Source organism: Aethalodelphis obliquidens, unplaced genomic scaffold (assembly GCF_003676395.1).
Source record: "Aethalodelphis obliquidens isolate GAN/ISIS:26980383/991018 unplaced genomic scaffold, ASM367639v1 scaffold59, whole genome shotgun sequence".
NCBI classification, from domain to species: domain Eukaryota; kingdom Metazoa; phylum Chordata; class Mammalia; order Artiodactyla; family Delphinidae; genus Aethalodelphis; species Aethalodelphis obliquidens.
This window is the reverse complement of record NW_020838003.1, coordinates 5,914,042-5,934,746: the sequence shown is the minus strand read 5'-3', so window position 1 is coordinate 5,934,746 and position 20,705 is coordinate 5,914,042. Positions and strand designations below refer to the sequence as shown.

Sequence of the window (20,705 nt, the reverse complement as noted above, 5' to 3'; positions counted from 1 at the left end):
GCCCTCTATGGCACAGGTAAACACCCACTGTATGTACGGAAATAAAAGAAGAAAAAAACACTAGAAAGAAGAAAAAACACTAAAACTTTTATCCTCAGGGGTGGGGCAGGAAATAGTCCTGAGTGCAGTATCATCTACCAATAAAGCTATGGAAGGGTCCAGGCACTACGGCACAAGACCTGCAATAGATACATACCATGGGGGGAGGGAGAGAAATACTGAGAAAACCTCATGCCCAAGGACCAGCAACAGTGGGCCTACTTAAGACAATGGCTGAACTTGGAAAACACAGAATCCCTTCTGCACCCATCACCAGCCTGACAAGCACTGAGTAATAAGCAATAGCAGTCTTCTACTTGGGGAGGAGCAAGAGTATGGAGAGTGACCCCCTTCTGAGGCACAGCTGCACAGGCAAGGTTGAAAACTGAGCACGGAACAGCAACACTGAGAAAAAAAACCTTCCAGCAACCCAGCCCCCACCCTAAGCACAAGGTAACAGTACAGAAATCTGAAGCTGGTGGTGGTAACCATAGCAGTAACAAAACCAAACCCCAGCTCAACTTTTGACTGGATTGACTTAACACTGTGACAGAAGAGGCATGCCCATTTCCAGGCATAAATAGTATGTACTTTAGTCTCAACTGTTCGAACAAAATATCTAGCAGTCAATAAAATATTCTGAGATATACAAAGAAGCAAGAAAAAGAACCTATTGTCAAGAGAGAAGCAAAACCAGAGTCAGAGATGCCACTGGCAAACCATGAGTATATGCACATACACGCAGAAGAGAGGAGATTCAGAGTGGCAAGAGAGAAGAGAGAAGCAAGCACAAGCCCCTCTACCCTGTCTCAGATCCTGACAGAAAATCAGCCATGAAAAAACTATTTTTTTAGTATATCATAAAGTCAATACGTTAAAATATTAAAACCACAATTAAAATTGCGAATACTATGATTCTCATCAAGCTACTGAATAACTCATTGTTAGACATGGAAAAAATTATCTGCTAATAAATTTTCACAGTTTTTTAAAAACATGCATATTTCTTTTTTTTTTTTAATTTATTTATTTTATTTTTGGCTGTGTTGGGTCCCTGCCGCCTCGCGGGCCCTCTCCAGCTGCAGAGAGCAGGGGCTACCCCCCGCTGCGGTGCGCGGGCCTCCCACTGCTCCTGCCTCGGCGCACGGGCTCTAGGCACACAGGCTTCAGTAGTTGTGGCACGTGGGCTCTAGAGCTCAGGCTCAGTAGTTGTGGCACACGGGCTCAGCTGCTCCGCAGCATGTGGGATCTCCCTGGACCAGGGCTCGAACCCGTGTCCCCTGCACTGGCAGGCAGATCCTCAAACACTGTGCCACCAGGAAAGCCCCCCAAGCATATTGTTTTTTAATCAAAGATTTAAATGATAGCAGATGAAATAACTAAAAAAATAAAAACAAAACAAAAAAACTTACCTTGTAGCAGCAGCAAAATGTCTGTTGGGCACCAGAACGTACACAGAACAAGGATAAAGAGATGTCTGAGAAGCCATCTTGGAAAGACTATGCCTTTGCTGATGTATCAAGACTTGAAAGAAAACAAACATGTAAAATATTAATCACTACATACACAGTTTTTACATTCTCAGTGTTTTCTAAAACAAAAATATTCAATATTTGTGAGTTAACCACAATCTTTAAAAAGTGTAAAAATGGAAACTGTACTTCTTGAAACTAAAGTCAAGTAGACATATCTAATTGAAGAATTCTGTCCTAATTTATTTTTAACTTAGTCTAGTCAAAGTATGTTAGCTCTATTATTATAGATTACAAATACATATCCTGAATTTTTAATTTAAATTTTAGTCTTTTTTTTTCTTGTATAGATAATACATTCAAGTTGCCCAAGGTACTTCTGAAGGATAAGAAAGTGGAGGGTACTGTCTTACCAGAGGTCAAGACTTGTTATAAAGCTATGGTAATTAAGACACTTTGGTATTGGCACAAGAAAAATAGACTAATGAAACAATAAACAGCCCAGCAACAAGCCCATGTACATATGGATACTGAAATATGACAGAGATGTTATTGCAAATCACTGTGCAAAGAATTCAATAAGTGGTGCTAAGACAAGTGATTATCAACAGGGAAAAGAGTATATTTAGATCCCTATTTCACACCACACACACACACACACACACACACACACACACACACACACACGCACACACACACATATGCAATCAATCAAATCTAGACGGACTAAGGACTTACATGTGAATGGCAAAACTTAAAGGATTTCAGAATGTAGGAAAATATCTTTATGACCTCTGAGAAGGGAACAATTTCACAAACAAAATCCAAAAGCAGTAACCAAAAAGTGACTACATTAGTGTTAAGAACACCAAGATACTTTAAAGAAAGTGAAAAGACAAGCCAAAAACTGGGAGATTATAATAGTAACATACATACTGGACTAAGGATTAATATCCAGAATATATAAGATCAACCCAATTGAAAAATAAACAAAAGAGATGAATAGACTTCTAACTGAAAATGAAATACAAATGATGCATAAACATATAAAAAAAGTACAGTCTTGGGCTTCCCTGGTGGCACAGTGGTTGAGAGTCCGCCTGCCGATGCAGGGGACATGGGTTTGTGCCCCGGTCCAGGAAGATCCCACATGCTGCGGAGCGGCTGGGCCCGTGAGCCATGGCCGCTGAGCCTGCGCGTCTGGAGCCTGTGCTCTGCAACGGGAGAGGCCACAACAGTGAGAGGCCCGCGTACCGCAAAAAAAAAAAAAAAAAAAAAAGTACAGTCTTATTAGTAATCAGGTAAATGTTAATTTCAACCACAGTAACATATCATTTTACAGTGCTACTTAAAGAGTGGTCTGTGAGCGTGTTACAGCCTATCTGTTACCAAATTAAAATTAACCCAGCATGTAAATCAAACACATCACTAAGTAAGTATATTATTTAGTGCAGCTGACAAAATTTTTTTCCACAAGACTTTCTCAATGAAGAGTGCTTTGATCTTATTTTGGACAGGTAACAGTTTGTAGATGAGATAATTTAAGTAGCACTGTTTTACATGTAGCAAATTGGCAAAACTTTTTTAAAAGTCCTGTATAGCTGAAAATATCACATAAGGATAAATTTTACACATAGCAGTTAAGAGTATGAATTGGAATACCATTTTGGAAAACAATAAGGCATTACCCAAAGAGGATGGGCATGCACACCTCAATGATGCAGCAATTCTACTGGGCATGTACCCTAGAGGAACTCCTGCACACGTGTACTAAGAGACAAGAATGATCATCACATCGTTGAAATGGCAAAACTGAAGAAAAGAACCCAAGTGTGTATCTACAGTAGGATGGATAAATAATTTGTGGTATATTCCTATAATGGAAAGCTACAGGACTGTAAAAATGAATAAACTATATACCATATATATAGATGGATCTTTCAAACATAATTTGAGCAAAAATGTCACTGGCAAAAGAATTCATTTGGGATTATTTCAATTCAAAAACATGCATAAGTAATCAATATTGTATTTAGGAGTATGTGTGTGTGTGTGTGTGTGTGTGTGTGCGCGCGTGTGTGTGTGTGCGTGTGTTAAAACTATATAGAAGGGGACTCCCCTGGTGGCACAGTGGTTAAGAATCCTCCTGCCAACACAGGGACATGGGTTCGAGCCCTGGTCTGGGAAGATCCCACATGCTGTGGAGCAACTAAGCCCATGCACCAAAACTACTGAACCGAAGCACAACTACTGAGCCCACGCACCACAACTACTGAAGCCCATGCACCTAGAGCCCATGCTCCACAACAAGAAAGCCACCACAATGAGAAGCCCACGCACTGCAACAAAGAGTAGCCCCTGCTCACCACAACTAGAGAAAGCCTGCTCACAGCAACGAAGACCCAATGCCGCCAAAAAAAAAAAAAAAAAACTATACAGAAAAACAATGGAGTGATAAAATAGAAATTCAGGAAAAGTGCCTTATCTCTGGGGAAGAAACAGATCAAATAAGACAAAAGCACTTAGGCCTTTGAAGGTATTGATAATGTTCTTTATTTTTTTTAAGCTTACTAGTAAGTATCCAGAATTTTAAGTTATTATTCTTTATATGTTATAAATATCTTTTGTATGTAGAAATACTAGGAAAATGTTTTTATTTAAGGGTTACAAAAGAATATACAAAAGTAAAGTCTTCCTCCAACCCCTAAAACCCAGCTTCCCTCCCACGTTAGTAATTTCTTATGCATCTCTCTAGAAATATTATTTCCCTACTCTTTTATTAAATGGTAGCACACTCTACTCACTGTTCTATACCTTTATTTTTCATGTAAAGGTATTAGAGCCCATTTTCACACATATATTAGATATAGATGTACACACATTATTTATAAGAGATGTGTATATATAATCTCATGTATGCCTTTCACAAAGGTACGTTTATACATATGTATTACAGCAATAATTTCATATCAGTTCATAAAGACTTCATCTCTTCAGAGCTGCAAAAGTACTACACTGTGTGGTTGTATCATAATCAGTGACCAGCCATTAGTTCATTTATAATATTTTGCTATTATAAACAGTGCTGCAGTGAATGACCTTGTACAAACATCATTTTGCACACATACAAGTATATTCATAGGATAAATTCAAGAAGGGAATTTGCTGGGTCAAAGGATATGAACGTTTGTAATTTTGATAAATACTGCTCTCTACAATAACAGTGCCATATACATTTCAACCAGCAATGAAAAGGTTGCCTGTTTCCATACACTCATGCCAACATAGTATGTTACCAAACACGTTGATATTCGTCAACCTAGTAGATGAAAGATGGTATGCAGAGTTGTTTTAATTTAAATTTCCTTATGAATTAGGCTGAATATGTTTTCATGTTTGGTCATCTATATTTTCTTTTCTGTTTAATTGGGCTTAAACTCAATTTTGTTTTTTTTTGGCTGTGCCATGTGGTTTGCAGGACGTCAGTTCCCCGACCAGGGACTGAACCCGGGCCATGGCAGTGAAAGCCCAGAATCCTAACCACTAGGCAACCAGGGAACTCTCTAAACTCAACTTTTTAAATTAGCGCTCTACAACTAGGTTTTCATGTAAAATTACTATTAAAATCTAATATCTTAAAATCCACTCATTATATAGACCAATAGCATGTAAGCTGTAAGACTTGTCTACACATCAAATGAATTCATTTCATGAGTTAAGCTTCCAAGTGCAGGGCACTGCGCACGCAGAAGAGCTACCGAGTCCTCACTGTGGTTTACAGGCCCTATGTGAGCCGGCCCCTGCCTGTCACTCCATATCACTCTCTTACTTGCTCACTATGAACCTTCTTTCAGATCCTTGAATCCCTAGAGTCCCTCAAGTTAATTCCTCACTCAGGGCCTTTACAGTTAATGTTACATCTGACAGGGATGCACCAGCTCCGTTATCTTCCCCTGGTCTACTCCTTATCATCAGCTCAAACGTCATCAAAGCCACATGCCTAACAACTCAATTTCATCTCTAATTCTAATCTTCCAAAACAAAGTTGAAGTACAAGACAACCACCAAGACTGTGAATTCTGTGAACATATGGGTCCGACATTTGGGACAGTATAGGAAACCTGTTTATTACTGCGGCACAAAAGCCACAACCGGGGCTTTAACGGCTAGGAAAAAGAAGAGAAATAGACTAATGAGATGCAGTTCCTGACCTCCAGAGTCTCAAATTTAGTGGCTATGCTGGTATGCAACAGTCTAAGAGGAGATTTCCACATTTTTAAAGAAGCCAGCTACCTTGAAAAATCACATATGGTAAATGATGGAAGAGCAATTATCCACTCAAGATTTGGAAAACACTTCCAAAAGATAATTCTAATTGTACTAAACAAGAACCCCACAACCCTGGCAGGATACTTAAAATAATAATTCTCTTGAATACATCAATTGCAACCTGCTATAAAATACTCAACCACTACTTTTAGAATCCCCAGTCATGACAACCAGAAATTAAAATTTTCAACAGAAATCAAACTGCTATAGACTAAGAAAAAATAAACTACAAAAATACCACTACTTAAATAGCACTGCTAGGCCATGATATCTGTATTTTCAATCCTTCTGTAGTCAATTTATCTATCTGTAGTATTTTATTATATTCCTTTAATATATTTCTTCTCCTCTCACTCTTAGCAAATAACCTCACTCGCTACTTCAGAGAAAACAGAAGCCCTCAGAACTTCCTCCACTACTTAGGAACGTAACTGAATCTGCACTCATTCTCAAAAGTTATCCTCACCCCCACTCTGTGGCAATGAGATGGAAATAACTCCATCTCCTTTGCTAGCTGATTCTCTTAAACATGATACTGAAAGGTTAGAGTTCCCCAGGGTTTCTCAACCTAACTCTATAATCCTCACTTTCCCCAGGAGATCTTATCTATGTAGCCTTTGCCTTCCCACCATAAGCACTGTAGTCCAGGCCACCATCATCTACTACATGGAATGCTGCAACAGACTCCAAACTATTCTTCTACTCTCAGCCCTTTCCATTTCTTTTCCACCTACTAATAAGAGGGATGATTTAAAAACGAAATCTCGTCATACCCTTACAACACTTGGATGGCTTCACCTTGCTCTCTGAATAAAGTAAATTCTTAAAAAGGTCCTCCATGAGCTGCTTCTAACCTATTTAGCGGGCTTCATCTAACACCATTCTCTCTCATGCTTGCCACACTTCAAATACACTGGCATCCTTTCAGTTTCTTGAACACACCGTGGTTTTTACAACCTTCAGATTTTCAAATATAATCTTCCCTCCATCTGTGACATTCTCCCCTACTACTTCCCACTCCCCCGTCCAATAGCTAATTCGTAACTATCCAATGATCTTTCAGGGACTCTGCTTAAGCTACTCCTTCAGAAAAGACTTCCCTGAAGACTCAGAATAGATTAAGGTCTCTCATATACACTCTTATAACAACCTGTACTTTTCCTTCACAGCACTCAGGACAACTGTAATTAAAAAAGTAATTATACAATGAATGACCGCTCTTCAATAGATGATAAGTACCATGCATGGCCAAGGAGTGTATATAACTTGTTCACTATTCTGTTCCTAACACAAAACACAGTGTTTGGCAAATGAAGACATGATAAACATCTGTTGAATGAAAGAAGGAAATGTCAACTAATGAGAGCAAAAACTGGATTCAAATTACTTTAATATTCATTACAACACATGGAAGAGGGGTGGCATTTTGTTGAAGATCCATGTATTCATTCACTCATTTATTTATTAAACAACGATTATGCCAACGAAACATGTGCTAGCACTGCTTTAAGTATTTAGTGAACAAAACAAATAAAATCCCTGTCCTCACGGAGCTTACATCCTACTAGGGATGGACAATACTAACAAACATAAAATGGTACTGGTAAGAGGAAACCCACTGGGTAAAAGGAATTGAGAATCAAGGGGAAAGTGGGTTGCAGTTTTAAATAGGAAGGTTAAGGTAGGCCCTTTTAAAAAGGTGACATTTGGGGCTTCCCTGGTGGCGCAGTGGTTGAGAGTCCGCCTGCCGATGCAGGGGACACGGGTTCGTGCCCCGGTCTGGGAAGATCCCACATGCTGCGGAGCAGCTGGGTCCGTGAGCCATGGCCGCTGAGCCTGCGCATCCGGAGCCTGTGCGAGGCCACAACAGTGAGAGGCCCGCATACCGCAAAAGAAAAAAAAAAAAAAGTGACATTTGAGCAAAGGCTTGAAAGAAATGAGAAAGTCGGTCATGCAAATATCTAGAGAAAGTGTTCCAGGCCCACTCCACTTGGGAGAAAAAGTCCTCCCAACAAAGGAATGCTCTTGGTGTGTTTCAGGAACAAAGCAGCCAATGTGCTACAGCACAGTGAGTGAGAAGGAGGGCAGCTGGAGAAGAACTCAGAGTGGTAAGCTGGGTGAATGGAGGTGGAAGAAGGTAGGCACAAAATGATATGGAAGACCCTAGGCCAGTGCTGTCCAATGGAAGTATAATATAAGCCACATGCGTAACTTTAAATTTTCTAATAGCCACATTAAAAAAAAGGTGAAACAGAAATCAGGGAAATTAATTAATAATAAAAGTTAACATTTTATTACAGCTAATACCCCCAAATATATCATTCCAACGTGTTATCAATGTAAAAAAATTGAGATATTTTACTTTTTCTGGTACTAAGTCCTCAAAATCTAATGTGTATTTAATACACTCAGGTTGGATTAGCCACATTTGAAGTGTTCAATTGTGGATAACAAAATAGACAGCACAGCTGTAGGCCATTCTAAGGACTTTAGATTTAGAAAAATGGGGAGGTTTTGCAGAGTTTTGAGCATAGGAGTAACATGATTTAAGTTCTTAAAGGACCAGACTACTTGTTGAGAGTACACTGCAGAGAAATCTAGGTGAGGGATGGTAGTGGCTTGGAAGGTAGTTGCAGTGAAGTAGTGAGAAGAAGTCAGATTCTGGATTTATTTTGAGGGTAAAGCAGAAAGGATTTGTCAACCATTTAATGTGATGTGTGAGAAAAAGAGAGGGAGTCAAAGATATTCTGAGGTTCTGGTCTGAGCAATTGAAAGGATGCAGTAACCGTCAAATGAGATGGGGAAGACTCCAGGCGATGACCATCAGTTTGATTTTAGACAAGTGTTAGGTTGCTGATTAGATATACAAGTGGAGATCTAGAATAGAGAGATGAGTTTAAGAATCTAAAGTTCAGGAGAGAGGTCCTGATTGTAGATAATTTTGAGAACCATTAAGATACAGACAACAGTCAAAGCCACAAAACTTGGATGAGATCACTAAAAGAGTGAATTTAGATACAACAGACATGAGGATGAAGGATGGAATCCTTGATTCTGAGACATTCCAAGGTAAGAAATTGGGAAGAAGAGGAGGAACCAGCAAAGTAATGTGAGAAGTGACAAGTGAGATAAAAAGAAAATTAAGAGAGTGAGACATCCTGAGAGCCATGAGAAGAAAATGTGGCAAGGAGAGAATGATAACCTTTGATTCTCCTTTTGGTTCCTTTAGTTTGTCTAACATAATGTTATTTCTGTCATACATGAAGATAGTGCCATTAATCTCTTTTCAGTAAAGATATACTTTTTAGTTTGCTCACTTAGCAGTTATCAAGGTCTGTTGTGATCTCTTGTCACCCCTATCTTTTAAGCAACAACTATCCCAAATAGGGAATGCTGGTCTCTACACTGAGCTTTCCTGTTACGAAGCTCAAAGAGAAGACTATGATGCTGTTAAAAAAAAAAAAAATCAATTAATCACTGGTCTAGGAGTTAAGCTTCAGTCTTCCTCTGCCACTTGGTTATATGAACTTGGCGACATACTTAAGAGAATCAGTTTCTTCCTCTGTAAAATGGGGGTGTTCCTGGCTGCTGCCTCCACCCAAAAATCCACCATAGTTAAATAACAATACGTATCACTGTACTTCAAAAACACAAAATAAAAAAATTTTAAGTATTGTACCCAAAAAGGGTTGTCATCCTAGCCAACAAATTAGACCTTATTAACTGCTGAGAAGGGTTGCTAGCAAGAAATATCACAGAACTAGCCTCCAAATGATAAATGTTAATCCAAACTGGACAACATCTGGAAGTTTAAGAATTGGAACTGCCTGCAACGATGTTCTCCGAAAGCACCAAGTAGTCTAAGTTTATGGTTGTAAGCCACTAAAATATACCACCTTTTCCATTCCAGATCTCTCTTCACGTATCAAACTCCTTTCCCCCCGCAGCCCACATCCCCAGCATCGGAGACAGAGCCAAGTCTCTGCCTCGGTCCCTACGGGTGGCTGGAAGGGTGTCAATGTATACCCCCTCCCACTCCCGTCCTAGGGTGGACAGCTCCAGAAAGGAGTGAAACCTCTGATAAGGTCGTTTTTAAGTAGCAACGACCCTCTAGAGAACTTAAGAGTCCAGAAAGAGTAGAGGCTTATCGAGCCCCCAGTGCAGACCCGCACCTAGGAGAGTCCGGCTTGCACTGTGCAGCCACAGAAGACCCGGCGCCAGAGCTATTTTCCCCGCAAGCCCAGACGACCCCTCGCTTTACCTCTACCGAGGCATCTTACAGCCGCCGCCATGTTGACCATTCCGGATTGTGTTGACGAAATTGGTCCCACGCTTCAACTTGGAAAGAATTTACAAAGTGTTCCTATCCGGAAACGGCGGAGGGGGAAGGGATTCGAAGGAGCAAGAGGAAAGGAGGTGGGACCAAAGTAAGCCTTCGAGCTGGCGCGGGAGGGCGCGCCGCGCGGGTGCCCCGTGGCTGTGTTCCCGTTAGTCCTGCGTGCTGTGCAGAGCCCAGTGTTTCCTGGTTCCGGTTCGACAGTTCAACCATCTTCAGGGAAACGTGCCCTTCCTGGAAAGTACGGTCCTGTTGGCGATGCTCCAACTATTTTATTCCTTTTTATTTTTTTCTTTTTGATTCTGCAAGTGTACTCAGAACGATCATTTTAAATTGTGAGAGTACCCAGGAGAGCATGAAAAACAGAAAATCTGAATAATCTCACCAGCTTCCACCGCCACGTTTCCAGCCTCGTAAAGACTTTTAAAAATTAACCAGGCTGTCCACTACCACCCAAGGGACGTGTCCCACTCACTAACAAACTCTTTTGAACTCATCGCAAGATCAGCGTGGTTTTCAGTTAATCTGAACATTAAGCAGTTCTACATTTTCCCGCTGCTGACAAACTGTGCCATTAGGATCAACTGAATAATAAAACTTGACAAATTTATATAACACTTCTAGTTTTAAAATGGCAGATCTAAGACCTACGCACAGGTTATTCTGACCGGGGCGGGGGCGGGGGCGGGGGGGGAGAGAAAAAAAATCAGTATCCTTTCCATTACGTCACAACTGTCGGTGTAGTTTATCTAAAACAAATCTGATCACGAATTATATCACTTCCCAGTTTAATATAAAACCCTCGCGTGTCTACCTCGAGCTCGCTTCTGGCCTCCGCCTACCTCCCTGGCCTCAACCCTGTGCCCGCAGCCCACCCCCATTCAACCCCATTCACACACACGGTTTCTCACCTCCAGGCCTTTGTTCACTCTGTCCCCTCTGGAACATCCTGTACCGTATCACCTCGGTAACTTTTTTTTTTTTTTTTTTTAATTTAAGACTTCAACTCAGGGTTTATTCACTAATGAAGCCTCCCTCTTCCTTTCCCACGCTGATTTATGGCCACCTCTTCCCGGTTTTGTACAAGGCTTACACCTGTTTTTGTTTATCTGTTTGTTTTATACAATTTTATTGAGTTATAATTCACATACCATACAATTCACCAGTCTAAATTGTACAGTTCAATGGGTTTTAGTATATTTATAGAGTTGTGTGACCATCACCACGTTATCTGTTTTTCTCAACTAATCATCTGAGCTCTTGGGAACAGAAATCATGTCTTACTCATTTTTGTAAACTCAGCACATACTACCTGCCTGGCACATAGGAGGCTCTCAACAAATATTTGTTGAATAAGTGAATATTATATGCACACATGAATTATTGACTCGATTAGAATGGCAAGCTTGCAAATTTGCTTCTATGAAGCTGCCCATAGGACTGGATCAAAGTAGGATTTTCATAAATGCTTTATTTTGTATTTGTATACTGTACTCATCTACATGAAGTATAAGATTTCTAATTTATTTGCCTGCCTTGCCAACACCTAAGCAGTTACTTCAAAAGTTCCACACCCATTTATGGCTGTTATACAAAAAAAAATTAGAAAAAACGGAATCTACCTTTATAACTTTCTTTCCTGTCTCCCTCCTTACCCTTCCTCCCTTCCTTTCACAAATACATGAGTGCCTGCCATGTGTCAAGCAGCGTGCTTGGCTATGCACAGATATGGTGAATAAAAGAGCCGTTGCTCTCATGATACTTAAAAATGAATTTCATGTAAGGGTAAATGCCAGAATTAGAGCAACTTCACTTAATTTATCTCAGACAAAAACCAAACATTCGGATTAGAGATTCTGGTCCTTAGACTCTACATCCCTTCCTTTTCGTAGTTGGGATCAGTTGGCCCCCATGTGTGTGCTTCTTTATGTCTCCTGTTATAGTAAGAGAATTTAAACATCTGATATTAGGATTTAGAGTAACATTTAATGTGCTTGTAGTAGTAGCTTTATTGAAGCAATGTCCTGTAGAGGTTCAGCTTACCTGATTGTCCACTTTGGGCACCAGAACTTGATAGCATTAGTCAGGTGGGGTCCAGAGTCCAGTTATCTATATATAATAATATATAAAGAGGTTATTTAGCTTGAGACTTGTAAAAACCACAAAAACGCACACTCTGAGATGGGAACTCCAAGCCTCTAAATATTTAACACACAATGAGGTTCTCATTAAAGAGAAGCAGTAGAGCGTTTTAGTTAAACAGTGGTGCTCTGGAGCAAAACTTCCCAGGTTTGAATCCCAGTATCATCACTTACTAGTTGTGTGACTTGGGGCAAGTTACTATACCTTTCTGGGCCTTAGTTTCCTCACCTGTGAGATAATTTACTGAGGTACTTACTACCATACCTGGCACAGAGTAAACACTCATTAAATGTTAAATGTTGTCATTACTAAGGAACCAGGGAGAGCTCTTAACCAGAGAGGTAAAATGAATACGCTGTTCTAGTAACCTTTCTTCCAATATCTGCTTAATTCTTAATATGATACATGCTATTCTTGTTCCTATATGTGCTAGGATGTCACCTTCTTTATATGAGAACTCATTAGTATTTTCAGAAAGTCTTTAGGCTGTGCTTATGTACTTCCTCAAAGTTCACTTTAAAGCAACTTTTCCCAATTGATTTCTAGGAAGGTTTTTACTCTCCAGGAGTCTTGGCATCATGCCAGCTGCCTGCTTGGCTGATTTCCTTGGGAAAAGTTTCTCAATATTTGCCCAACCTTATAGTTCTCTTGATCTGTGTTCTCTGCCTTTCTCAACTGTCTTCCAATTGAGCTGGAAACTCCTTTGCAAGAAGAGTCTCTTCCCATTTGTAGTTCAAGTTGAAAATGAGTACTCTGGACAAAAAACGGAACTCTGTGACATTTCCTACTTCATTAGTGTGCAACAGAATCACCCAGAAGACTTATTAAAACTCAGATTGCTGTGCTCTACCCCCCAGAGTTTCTGATCCAGTGGGCCTGGGGCAGGGCTCATTAATTTGCATTTATAATAGGTTCCTGGGTGATGCTTATATACTAGTCTAGAGACCACACTTTAAAATCCACTTCCTATGTAATATCACGAAACATTTACATCCATACCTATCATTAACTTGGGGAGGAGTCATTTTATTTAACAATTTTATACTCGATATAATATAAGCAATAAAAGCATGAATTTCCCCATGGGATATGTCTCTAGGACCAGACTCTACCCACTCTTATTTTCTCCTTTATACAGAAACTGCTATTCCACATCTGGATTTCAGCTCCAAAACTGTCCAGCTGTCAGCTGGAGAATTTTCAATGTCTGCCTGTCTACCTATCTGGATTTTAAGTATTACCAGCTCCTAGGTTCCCTTCCCTCCTTGTGCTTACTTTATACTCAGATTATTGTTTTAATAAAGAAATCACCATCTAGAATAATAATTTCTTAGAAGATTGAAAGTTTGGTAAAGAATTGAAACTCATTTTGTCTTGTCCTTTCCATATATGGGTGTTTCTCTGTCCAACAAACCCTAGGAGATTGTTTTAATTCCAGATTGAATTAGGAGGTTTAGAACTGTCCAGTGGAATGCTGGTAAATGTTTGACAACCAGCCTTCCAGTACAAAAGACACAAATTTATAGTATTTGCCAATCTCCATGGTGTAAACATTCCCAGAATAGGTGATTTCAAGCTGTCATACATCAAATCAACCAACTCACAAAATTCTGACAACATAGCACTTGGTTCTCACATGACTACAGCACTACTGGAAGTTTCTTAGTAAAAGCCTTTGGTTACTTTTAGAAGGCCTACACTAAACCAATTCATCCTAGAGCCACACTTCTCAAACTTTAATGTGAATACAAATCATCTGAGAATCTTATTAATATGTAGATTCTAATTTAGTAGGTCTGAGGTAGAGCCTGAGATTCTGATTTCTTGTTAGAAATCTGTTGGTTCCTAAGTGATACTGAGGCTGCTAGTCCGTGGACCACACTTTGAGTAGCAAGGCCCTAGAACACATCCTGGAGCAAAATTCATATTTCCATCGTTAGTCCCAAACCAGAACCTTCTGAATAGGTCTCTTCCTAATACAGAGTATAAACTTAAGTGGATTCCCAAATTTCTAGGTACAAACTCCATGACCTCCATCACTCAGTGGAGATACTAGAAATATCACTAACTTCCTGCCCTGCCTACATCTGCTGCTGTTGGAAACTTTCCTCTCCCACATAAATAAAATTCCACAAGCCCCAGCTATTTGGATCAGTGGAAACCATCTGACTCAAGGAAAATCTGTTCATACTGTAGCCAGTGATCTGGCTTGAAAAGAGAAGCTGGGCCAGTCATCCTTCTCACAGAACTGGAATTGGGAAAATGAAGGGCTGAAACATTTAGGTGGGAGAACTCAAGCTGTAAGGTCATGGCATAGATTCAAGGCTAGAGAAGCCTTGAAAGGCAAGCTGGGGTTATTAGCAAGCAGAAATGATGCCTGAGTAGAGTCACATGAAGCCAGTCAGTTTCAAGAATAGAATGGAGTGAGGATGCCTTGGAAAGCAGAAATATCATGAAGAAGAAAGAGAGCTACCCGCCTCTGAGAGGAAGATAGCAAATGCTGCCTCAGTTCCTATTTCTGTCAAGCCTGCAGTATCACTGTTCCTCTCCCTACCTTCTTGTGAGATCCGTATCTACCATATATATCCCTACAACAACTCCTGTTTTCTTGGGCTATCACCAGTGAATGTCTTTATTTTCTAAACCAACAAAGACCTAATTAAAATCATGGGACTCTAGTTATTCTAGTGAAGATGCATGAATTGGCAGCTCTCTGCCAGAATTAGTAGCAAAGCCTTAATCATGGAATCTCAGAGTTTGAAAAGTTAGATGTATAAACCCTCTCTGTGATACTCAAATTTCTGGTTACAGATGAAGGAACAGAGGTACTGAGAAGTTCAGTAACTTGCCCAATTAGTGCATTGTTGAGTTGGGATTTGAATCCAGGATGCCTGACTCCAGAGTCTATGTTTGTAACCAGCAGTATACATGTATCACACACATATTTCTTGCCGGACCTTGTGCTAAGCATGTAGTAGCCTGCTTAATTAAAGATAAAGAAACTGAGGCTCCGAAAACTTAGTGAGTTGCCCAAGGCCACACAAGTAGTGTTCGAGCCTAACAACCCAGTCAGTGCATTTGACCATCACCCCCCCACACCGCCTGCCTCCTGCTTCCCTGCCGCCCTGAAACTCTGGTGTTTATACATACATACACCTATGACTCAGTTTTCTTTTTTTTTCGGTACGCGGGCCTCTCACTGTTGCGGCCTCTCCCGTTGTGGAACACAGGCTCCGGACGCGCAGGCTCAGTGGCCATGGCTCATGGGCCCAGCCGCTCCACGGCATGTGGGATCCTCCCGGGCCGGGGCACGAACCCGCGTCCCTTGCATTGGCAGGCGGATTCCCAACCACTGCGCCACCAGGGAAGCCCTGACTCAATATTTTTCATGCCAATGTTTTACATTAGAAAATGGCCAGGTAATATCAGAGTGTGTGGAAGAAAGTAAATAACATGTAAGCACCTATACATTATTTTTTTTCTTCAAAGCCAAGGGTGGAAATCACAAGCACCAACAAAACACTAATTGGAGTTAGTTTTTTTTTTATCTCTAATGCACGCGAGGTAAAACTTGTTTGAAATATTTATCTAAAACATGGCAATGCATTTTTTTCATGTTATAAATCTGAGAAAAGTAACAATAGCAACAAAGCAATTCTCAGGAAGAGGTTTTATTTTTATAGAAGAGTGTGCAAACTCATGAGAGGAAGCAGTAAGGATTAAAAGGATGTGACTCTCGTCCTCCCTTCTGTGCTGTGTGGCTTTATTGTTTTGTTGACTTAGAAGTGAACTTGACATTTTGTTGTTGCACTCCTTTCAGGTCCTTTCTTTGAAATTAGGTCAGACAGAGGCTGAGTTCCTTTCCAAGGTCTGATTAGGGACTAATAAGGAGTTAATAATCTTCGTATTAAGATTAAGTAATTATTTCTTAGTTATTTTTATCTGAAAAATATTGAATCAAATACTCCAGTATTCACCCATGTACAGCAGCATCTCATCTTGGTCTAAATTATTTTATTCCGCCTAACAGTTTTGCTGTTGTTGCTACTGGGTTAGCCTTTTTCTTCTTCCCATGGTTATCAGGTGGAAGAGGTAGAACAGTGGTGGTGTTGGAGGGAATAGGGGATGGCATGGGAAGAAAAGAGGCTCAGAGTGGAGCGGGCTTTAACAGTCAAGAAGCCAGAGGTTCAGTTCAGGTTTTCGTGGCATGGCCAACCCCAGCAAGCTGTGTCCCCACCCAGTGCCTCAGTTTTTCCATCTGAAAATAGGAATGACAACATTTTTGTGGCACTTGATTCTCCACTGCAGTTCCTCAGCTTCAGTGACACCTTGTGAATGTATGCTAAATAACTATGGGTAATTGATAAGGGTTAATTTTTAATGGATAAATAATAGATGCTTTTCTGGATCCTCTGGGACAGATGACAGAGCTCTAACCCAAGCAAAAAACAAAAACAAAAACACAACAGGTCAAAGGGATATGCGGGGACCCAAGGGGTGGGAGTAATTAGCATTTCTGACCCATCAGGGAAAATAGATTGTATTTAGAAAAATAAATAGATTTCTCCAAAAATCAAAGGAAAATAATAATGGCTGGGCATAGAGATAAGAATGGAAATTTTATACTGAATAAAATTTCTTTTCAACTGTCATAATTTAGGTTCTAAAATATGTACTGGTAATTGCTTATCTTTCATTAGTTTGAACCATTATAACTGGCAGAAAACATGTGATTCTTCAAGAAGATACAAGAATGCATCGCTCTCCTGAACCCTCTCCGGGGCAGGGCTACAGAAGATTAGGGAGAGTAAGACACCCTAGTGCTCAAGGCTCCACTATAGGAAAAGGCCCAACCCCTTCCATGGCTGACCGTGAGGGTTGGGATTTCTGCAGGGTTACCACAATTCACCATTTACACAGCACACATAACGGATTCAGGAAGTAGTGGCTATGTTATGGGAGGGTTCCACTTAACCCAAGTGGTGTGCACCCTAAGATCCAGACACGTGTTGGACAGACAAAGGACCTGCAGTGTGTTTTGCATGGCTCTGAGGAGCAGTTCATCCTAAGGGAGGTGAGAGCATCTGAAGGGCACAGGACCAGTGTGAAGGGAAGGCAATTCTGGATGTGTTCTTCAGGGCCCTGTTTCTACATGCTGCTTTCCAAGGACGAGCATTAGAATCTGGGCAGGGAGGCAAAAGAAAAATATATAAAAGACATTGCACTGAGACCTCTGGGGGACCTGTGAGCACAGAACTTCTTGTCTATGGGAACCAGGTAACAGGGAGGACATCAGAGAAACTCTTCAATGCCACGTGCATTGACACACTCAGGACAGCTTTGGTGGCTTTGGCGCCTTTCTTACAGACAGTAACCAAAAGCAGCAGAAGAGGACAAAAAGTGCCGATGCCAGGCAGTAGCAAATGTGTTTGGGAACACCCAGTGAGAAGCTCCCTTGTTACGATCCTTACATCCATCCAGAACTTGGGAGAGCTTGCGAGCATTTTAGGGTGAAATATAGAACCAGTAATTATTGGCCATGTCCTAAAGGCAGAGAAATACTGAAATTCTAGTTCACCCTCAGTCTGGAAAACACCAGCTGTGTGCAGAAAATGCTCTGAGAGTGAGACAAGCAAGTATGATTATATTTTTTTACAATAAGGTTGCGCAATTATTTACTAGGTTTCATTTAATGTTTAATTCTCCTAAATTTTCTTTGGCCAAAGATTAGCAGGGTTTTTTCCCTTGTACCTTTCTATAAAGTATATAATAAAATTTACAAAATAAAATATGACACACTGGACCATATATCTTAACTTACTATTAACTGAATTAATACAAAATCCTGGTCTAATTTCCTAAATCTTATCAAGTTACCTATGACTATTTATCATATCTCTTATTCTATGAGAATTAAGTATCCTTCATAGTCTACAGTAAGAAAGCATTATCACAATTCATGGCAAAATCTGAATAAATTATGCTCACTGGCTAATCCTCCTTTGTCATTTATGTTGCCTCTTTCAAATAATTTAGTAGATTAGAAGGAAGCTTTATTTTTACAAAACTGTTCTGCCCTTATCATGTTGCCAAAAATCCACCTGCTACAAAAATGCTTCATTATCTTATACTCATTTTTCCTGACATTGTTTCTCCTTGCTATAATCTGCTAATTATTGATAATTTCTTATTTTAAAAGAATACTGTACTGGTTATACTCTATTTGCTACCAACTATATCCTTTCTTTATTCTGTCCACCCTGCTAAGTGTATCCTTGGTGACCGACTCTTTTATTTTTTTATTTTTTGGTTTTTTTGTTTTTGAGTTCCGCAGGCCTCTCACTGTTGTGGCCTCTCCCGTTGCGGAGCACAGGCTCCGGACGCGCAGGCTCAGCGGCCATGGCTCACGGGTCCAGCCGCTCAGCGGCATGTGGGATCTTCCCGGACCGGGGCACGAACCCGTGTCCCGTGCATCGGCAGGCAGACTCTCAACCACTGCGCCACCAGGGAAGCCCTCTATTATTATTAATAATGTTAAAATGAATATTTTCATCCATAGATTTTGCTAAGTATTTTTATTATTAAAAAAAATAGAGTTCTAGAAAAACAATTACTATACCAGAGAATAGGAACTATTTAAAGCATACATCTTAACTTTTTAAAAGTGGTAACATTTTATTTTTTGTGATAAAATTATTCTATTAAATCCAAATGAGGCAGAGGGTGTAAATTAAGAAGGGGCATTGAAAAGGAAATGAAGACATAAACAGATAGTTGAATAAAAACGGAAATAGAATTTGGAAACTAAGGAAATAATAACTAACCCTTATATAATACTTCATGGCTGGCCCTGTTCTAGGTGCTTTACATATAAAAGCATTTTATTCTATGACAGCCTATGAGTTGAGTACTAGTATATTATGCCCATTTTGTAGGTAAGGAGATTGAGGCATAGAGTGGTATTTAAAAACATACCCAAAGTCACAAAGCTAGTAAGTAAAGGGGGTGGCAACTGAACACAAGGTTTGGCTCCAGGCTATACTCTCAGCTATTATACTGTACTGCCATTGCAAGCACGTGTCAAATGTCTAATATGCATAATGCATTGTATGAGACATAACCAGAAAACTAAGAGCGTTTTGCTCACAAGAAATACGTATAACATTATACAAGGGAGAAACCTACTGCTAACTCACTATGGGAACAAATAAGAGAAAAAGACTAAGCCCAGGTGGGGAGAATCCCAGGTTTGGAATGAAAGTAGAACTTTCATTATTAACTTGAAGAATGTGTAGGTGTGGAAACTGATAAGGTGGTAAAAAATACTCAAAGGAGGCTGAATTTTAGGTAAATTGGTCATTAACAGCTGTCATCATTAAGTAATAAGCTTTGGGAAAATTAGCTTCAGATTAATGTATTTCAGTTAACCAAGTTTAGGCAACTGTTTTTGTTTTTGTTTATTTAGATGGATTGGTTTCATATGAAAGCCTCCTTGAGCACTTACCCTGAAAACAAGTGAGAGTCTGAGGGTGAGATGGATATTAGTGGATCTCTGCCCTAGGGCTGTGGGTCAGCATCTCCAGAAGTGCTGGTTAAAATACAAAATAGGCCCCACCCCTTTCAAATTCAGTAGGTCTAGCATGTGACAGGAGAATTTCCATTGTTCACAAGTTCCTAGGTGATGAGATACTGCTGCTGCCTGTAGAGGAAAACACTAGAAAGCCACTGCCCTAGAGGAATCTCAAACTAACTGGAAAGAAGGTTGGTATTTGGGAGGATTTCACCGCTGAGTTTGTAATGGAAGGTCAACAGGGGATTCTGCGTGGGGTTTGGCATTGCCAGGAGCCGAGACTGTCAGAGAGAATTCTGGGAAAGGAAGTGGCTTAGGAAGTTTGGAAACCAGGGAAGACTTGTGGGAGACCCACCAGAAAGAGCAGCTCTGGCCTGCTAAACTGAGTTGGTTTATCACTGTAATCCTTGGGGATTGAGGATTTTAATAAAGACGGGAGAAACTGTAATAATTTCATCACAAAACTCCTTTGACACTCATGAAAGTGAGTGATATCTGCCACATTCCATTAAAAATGAGAATAGAACTTAATGTAGCAGTACTAAAGAGCAATTATTTCTAAATGATCTTTTCCCAAACAAAAGTCTACAAGTGGGTTGCATCTTTGGTACAGGGGGATTTCTATTAGGCATTCTGTATTAGAAACTCAGGATAAATTTTTAATGCTGTAACAATATTTTTTAAAAAGCACTTCAATTTTTTCTTCGCTTCTGGTCATAACTAATTGCCTAGGAGGGGAATACAGTTGATTTTTCTCGGCAGATTTTGACATTTAAAATAATTCATAAGCCCAAAGGGTAGGAATTTTCATTACTAA

The 20,705-nt window shown here is 40.1% G+C and overlaps 1 protein-coding gene across 12 annotated transcripts in view; it reads right to left on the bottom strand.

Annotated features, from left to right (window-relative positions):
• The window catches only part of MRPL1 (mitochondrial ribosomal protein L1), a 101,604-nt gene that overhangs the window by 57,335 nt on the left and 23,564 nt on the right, over positions 1 to 20,705 (bottom strand). For 3 of the 12 annotated variants that reach the window (XR_003428880.1, XR_003428879.1, XM_027087682.1), the window contains exons 1-2: positions 10,102 to 10,390; positions 1,452 to 1,563 (exon numbers count right to left, since the gene is read on the bottom strand). Coding sequence is in view for 8 of the 12 variants with exons in the window: in XM_027087682.1 (XP_026943483.1) it covers positions 1,452 to 1,563; positions 10,102 to 10,141 (152 nt within the window). In the remaining 4 variants the exon portion in view is untranslated. Of the gene's footprint in view, positions 1 to 1,451; positions 1,564 to 10,012; positions 10,035 to 10,101; positions 10,391 to 12,219; positions 12,286 to 20,705 lie in introns of those variants that run through there. The other 9 variants (XR_003428881.1, XR_003428882.1, XM_027087679.1 and 6 more) reach the window with 7 other exon arrangements.